General features: G+C 43.6%; 1 protein-coding gene across 2 annotated transcripts in view; it reads right to left on the minus strand.

Moving 5' to 3' along the window:
- Positions 1–2,239: 2,239 nt before the first annotated feature.
- LOC116385820 (serine/threonine-protein kinase DCLK2-like) overlaps positions 2,240–5,675 on the minus strand; it is a 13,493-nt gene continuing 10,057 nt past the window's right edge. For both annotated transcript variants that reach the window (XM_031851563.1, XM_031851564.1), the window contains exons 10-16: positions 5,500–5,619; positions 5,267–5,413; positions 4,998–5,131; positions 4,823–4,900; positions 4,629–4,725; positions 4,062–4,142; positions 2,240–3,910 (exon numbers count right to left, since the gene is read on the minus strand). In XM_031851563.1, coding sequence (XP_031707423.1) covers positions 3,785–3,910; positions 4,062–4,142; positions 4,629–4,725; positions 4,823–4,900; positions 4,998–5,131; positions 5,267–5,413; positions 5,500–5,619 — 783 coding nt within the window. In that variant the 3' untranslated portion in view covers positions 2,240–3,784. The remainder of the gene's footprint in view (positions 3,911–4,061; positions 4,143–4,628; positions 4,726–4,822; positions 4,901–4,997; positions 5,132–5,266; positions 5,414–5,499; positions 5,620–5,675) is intronic.

Below are 5,675 nucleotides of genomic sequence, written 5' to 3' on the forward strand. Positions count from 1 at the left end.
GATATGTGAACACCGCTGCATGCAAGGAAAGAAACAAAACAGTTTCTTGGTACAGAACCAAACAGCAGATTGACTTAGAGCGACGCATTCAACCAAGAAATGAACCAAAAACAAATTAAGTTGATAAAATGTGCTAAAACAAACAAAACGTACGATCTGGTTCTTCTTGTAGCAAACCGTGCATTAGCGTCACACGACAGTCAAAAGTAACACTAAAGACTTGAGCTGCTCGTTGACCCAGGAGTGGCTGCACCGCTAACGCCAACAGAAGGCTCCTCTCGGTATAAAGCAAAGAGAAACAGAATTAAGACGACTGGGTTCATAGCAGGCATAGGAGGTCAAAGGCCGGGCCGCCGATTAGAAGAGACAACTTTCAGCAACTTTTTAACATCGATACTGTCGGCAATACATCGAAAATAATCACACAAAGCAAAATATGTGACATCAACAATGTTTGATCGATCCCGCCTTTTAAAAAGTACTTGTTTTAATGTTTTACACTGACATGACTCCGGTGAGTGTGATGCTGAATCTTTAAGTTACAGAACGCATTCAGTCCTTTGAAACGCCGCTTCCATTCTCCACAAACTCTTAATCGGCGGCTCCGGCCTAAAGGTCAAGGCCATGGAAAGGTGAGGTCATCAGGTCAACGATTTATTCACTCGACATTTCACGTTTACTCTTCCTTTGATGCAGATGCACTAAACACTCATACTGAACCGCATACTTTCCACATGATTTTTTTTAGGTTTAAACATTACACTGTGGAGATCAAACACACACACACACACACACACACATCTGTCCTTCGTCCTCTGATAACCAGAAACATCAACAGACGACGTGATGGATGTGTGGATGGAGCGACATGATTGATGGATGACCCACTAACGTCACCTCTCAGCAGACACATGACCATATAAGGAAAGAGATCCGTCATTGTCCAGTCCTTCCAGATCTACGAGGAGCTCGACTTTAAGGTGCAGAACTCCTTCATTAGTTCATCAACGTCCCTCAGAAACCTTGTTTTTATATTTGAATAAGGAGCTAAAACACATCATCAGTGGTGGAGGAAGTACTCGGATCCTTTACTGAAGTAAAAGTACCAACAACACGCTGTTTGATCCTTTGTTTTACAATGCATCATATTCTAAAAGTTCTTCATATGTTTTGTGTGTATGATTTTAATTTGTAAAGTAAATAAATGTAATGGAGTAAAAAGTACAATATTTCCTTGCGAATTTATAAGTAATGAAATGAGACTCGAGTAAAGTCCTGACACTGAAGTACAATGCTTTAATAAAAGTACTTCAGTGACATTCCACCACTGTGTATATTGTTTAATTGGCTCTTTTGGGAGAAAAACAAGGTTTATTTTGGGGATGCTGACGCATCACGTCTATGATGAGATTGTTTCTTTTCATTGTATTTATTTTTGTTCAGAACTGCTACTGTTCCCCTACTTCACAACTGACTCACACAGACAGACACCAACAGACAGAGTGGTATTGACAGTATTTACAACGTATTTTATCCTCTGGTATCTGCAGGTGGGAGGAGAGGCGGAGTTTGGATTGAAACACGCCCCTTTTTAAACTGTGAGGTTTAGAAGTCACTCAGTAAATCTGAGTTCCAAGTGGAAATCGGGCTGTAAAAACAACATTTTGTGGTTTTATGAGGAGTCACATCTTTAACAAATTCTTGGTGAACAAGAACACAATTTGTCTTCTCTACAGAAATGGGTTCATCAGTGAGCTTTAGAGGTGGATATTTTGAACTGCCTCCACGCTTTACGTACAGACGGGGGAATGGTCATTTTTGGGACATTTTCTCACCCAAATCTTGGCAAGAAGGCAATCAATCAATATATGTTTTGCGAAAATCTGTAAAAACCACAAAACAATGAGCCTCGTCTGTCTATACAGCCAATGACGAGTGCTGGGAGGTCTGAAGAGTGGAGCCTATGGAAGGAAAGGGCTGAGATTTAGGATATTAAGGAGTAATTCATCAGCAGCGTAAACAGGCACAGTACTGAAATATCTCATCGGGGTTGGTGGGCGCCAAGTAGAAGAAATGAGAAACGTCCTTCAGGTCAGCGTGAAGGAGAGCTGGAGGGTAAAGGCAGGATAAAGGGGACGTTTCCCAGAATAAGTGGAAGACATCCTGGTCGCCAGGCGGCACGGGCTACTGAGAAAATAATGAAATGAGTCGCTAATATCCCTGTGGAAGCGGTTCGAGGCCTTTGTTAAGGGCCATTCTCAGGAAATGGGTCCAGTCCCAAGAGACACCGGGTGATGAAACACTTATGTATCCAATATCACTTTCATGGTCTCCCAGTGTTGATATGGTGCGTGTCCTTCAGGTAGCAGTGAGGCGACTTCATTAGGGTCTTGCCAACAATAAAATGGGACCCCATCTCTTGATGGAGCGCATCAAAGAAGATGTAAATACTTTCCAGTACAGCAGCAGAGGCGGGGCTTGTGAAAGTCTTCAGTAGATAGGATGCTGGTCTAGACCAAAGGCGAGGACAGTTTCCAGGAGATAATTGGAAGTGGCAATGGAGAACTTGAATTTGTTTTCAGTATAGCAAATGCTGAGTGTCCTAGACTAGAGGTGAGGAATCCTCTTCAGTCTCCAGTAGATGAAATGGACCAAGGAGAGGGGAACTCATTTGGTGTCAAGTTGAAGCAACACAGCAATTCTAGACTAGAGGCAAGGGAACTTGTTTGGTTTCCAGAAGATGAAACGGGACGTGTTCTGGACCAGATTTGAAGGAACTTGTTTATTTTCCATTACATGCAAAGGACAATGTTTCAGACAAGAGTGTGGGAACTTATTTGGTTTCCAGTTGTTAAAAGGGGACATACTCTAGAGCAGATGATTTAAAGGAACGTATTCTTGACCAGAGGTGTGGGATTTCGGTTTCAAGTTGATTAAGGGGGACATATCCTGGACCACGTAATTTGAAGGAACTTGTTTGGTTTCCAATACATTTAAATGGGATACATTCTAGACCAAAGGGGGGTGATCTTGATGGTTTCCAGTTGTTGAAACAGAATTGATTCGAAGCCAGATATGAGAGAACTCATTTGGTTTCCAGTTGATAAAAAGGTATTTATTCTAGAATAAAGAGGTGAGGAAGCTTATTTGATTTTAAGTGAAAGAACAGGACGAGTTCTAGATGTTAAGGGAACTTGTTGGATTTCCAAAAAGACCAATTCTAGACCAGGTTTGATGGAACTTGTTAGATTTACAGTGGATTAAAAGAGGGAACTTGTTCAGTGTCCGGTAGATGAAAGAAGACGTTTTCTGGTTTTGTGTCCAGGCAACGGGAAACTTCTGGACCAGCAGTAAAACAAGTTGATTGGACATATTCTAGACCAGAGGGGGTCAGGGAATTTGTTTGGTTTCCATGAGATGAAACGGGACCAATTCTAGACCAGAGCTGAAGGAAGGAGTTTTGAGGGAACAGTGGATGAACGGGGATCTATTGTAGACCAAGAATGAGGGAAAAGGTTTGGTTTCCAGTGGGTGGAAACAGGTCCTTCACTCGACCAGATGGTGGTTTGGCTTCCAGGAGATGAAACTCATTTGGTTTCCAAAAGATCAAACGGGACGTGTTCTACACTGAAGGTGATGAAAAAACAGGACAAGATCCGGACCAGATTTGAGGGAACTTATCTGGTTTCCTGGACAGATCTAGACCTTTATGGGGTTTCCGGTAGATCAAAAACAAAAAATCTGTGTTGTGTTTGGTTTCCAGTTGATGGAAGATCAATGTGATTTAAACCAGAGGAGAAGGAACTTGTTTGGTTTCCAGTATTGGGGATTCCTGCTCTGGGTCCAGTGCGTCTCCACCGGTCTGTTCTGCAGTGCTGCTCACAATGGTGGAGTCTACCGGAGCCTCATCCTGAACAAAGTTAACATAAGAGTACTCAGATTACTTTTCTTACTGTTAAGTTATAATTCAATATGCTTGTTTTTGTATGAGTTACTTAATAAATGTGGAAGTTTTGAAAATGTTGCTTAAAGAGACATTTTTTACACGTGTGTGCACTTACCGTCACCCAGGGGTGGGACAGGATCTCCTCGGCGGTGAATCGAGTGTCCACGTTCACCTGCAGCATCTGACTAATCAGCATCTGAGGAGCAGGTCATGTGACTGTTAGCAGCCGGCAGTAAATGGTCTGAATTCATATTCTACACCTGGTGGCAATTTCACATAAATGGTGTTTATGCCGCAGTCAATCATAGAAACTTAAAAACATTTAAGTGTTTTGATTTAATTATAATTAGACTCAGACAAAGTTCAATATGTTGTGTATATTCTAAATAAACATGGTTTATCAACAAAATCATGATTTAAATAAGAAAGTAAAACAATCTGAAGAGTTTTTGTGATAACAACTCACTTAGTACTCAAAAAGTATTCAGCTAAAGTTAACCAGACGAACCAACAGCTTTATATGTTTAAAGAAAACTTAATTAAAAGACTAGTAGCCATGAATGGACAAACCAAACGCTGGCTCTAAGATTTTGTGTCGTAGAAGTTTCGGTTGGTTGCATTCTGTGACCTCACCACTAGATGGCGTCAGATCCTACACACTGGCCCTTTAAGCTGTCTTTACCTTGGCTGGGAGGCTGATGGTGTCCCAGTCCGGAGACGGAAACTCCAGCTTCCCTCTGAGGATCTGATCGAACAACTCCTCCTGGACATTATTCTCACTGAGGAGCGGAAGAAGAGCAGCAAACTTTTATGAATGAACTGGACCAAAAAGGACACTTTGACGTTGTGGATGACCCAAACCTTGTACACACTGACCTTCTAAATGGAGGGAATCCACACAGCAGGATGTAGGTGATCACTCCGGCCGCCCAGATGTCCACCTTCAGACCGTAGCTACACACACACACACACACACACACAGTTTCTTATTAAAGTGTCTGTTCACCCTCTTAGCTTAGCTTAGCTAGCACCCAGAAACTGATTTCCTCACCCGGTCTCGCCGATGATCTCCGGGGCGACGTACGTCGGCGTGCCACAGACGGTGTACAGCGGCCCCTCCACCACCGTCGCCAGACCAAAGTCGCCCAGCTTCAGCGACTTGGTGCCGTCTGGGTACTCGCACACCTGCAGCACACACAAGCACAACACTTCACAATACACACTCCGACTGAACAACACAAAAGAGTAGATCAACTGTTCTGTTCAACAGCACGGTGTGTGTGTGTGTGTGTGTGTGTGTGTGTGTGTGTGTGTGTGTACCAGCAGGTTCTCTGGTTTGATGTCCCGGTGGACGATGTTCATGCGGTGCAGGTACTTGACGGCTCCGGACAGGTTGAACACCATGGCGCTGGAGTCTCGCTCGCTGTACTTGGTGGAGGAGGTGATGGCGTCGAACAGGTCGCCGCCCTGAAGGCGTGAAAATAGTAACGTAAATATTTCTTCATGTTCTCCGTCGCAAAGACGAACATGAAGAAGAGAAGAAGAAGAGGCACCTTGACGAGCTCCATGACCAGGAACAGCTGACTGGGCGTCTCGTCCACCTCGATTAACTGGATGATGCTGGGATGTCGAACCCTCCGCAGCACCGCCACCTCATTTTCTATCAGGTGCTCCTGCTCTCACACACACACACACACACACACACACACACACACACACACACACACAC

The sequence above is a fragment of the Anarrhichthys ocellatus genome, unplaced genomic scaffold (assembly GCF_004355925.1).
Source record: "Anarrhichthys ocellatus isolate YVR2014 unplaced genomic scaffold, GSC_Weel_1.0 scaffold11, whole genome shotgun sequence".
Taxonomy (NCBI): domain Eukaryota; kingdom Metazoa; phylum Chordata; class Actinopteri; order Perciformes; family Anarhichadidae; genus Anarrhichthys; species Anarrhichthys ocellatus.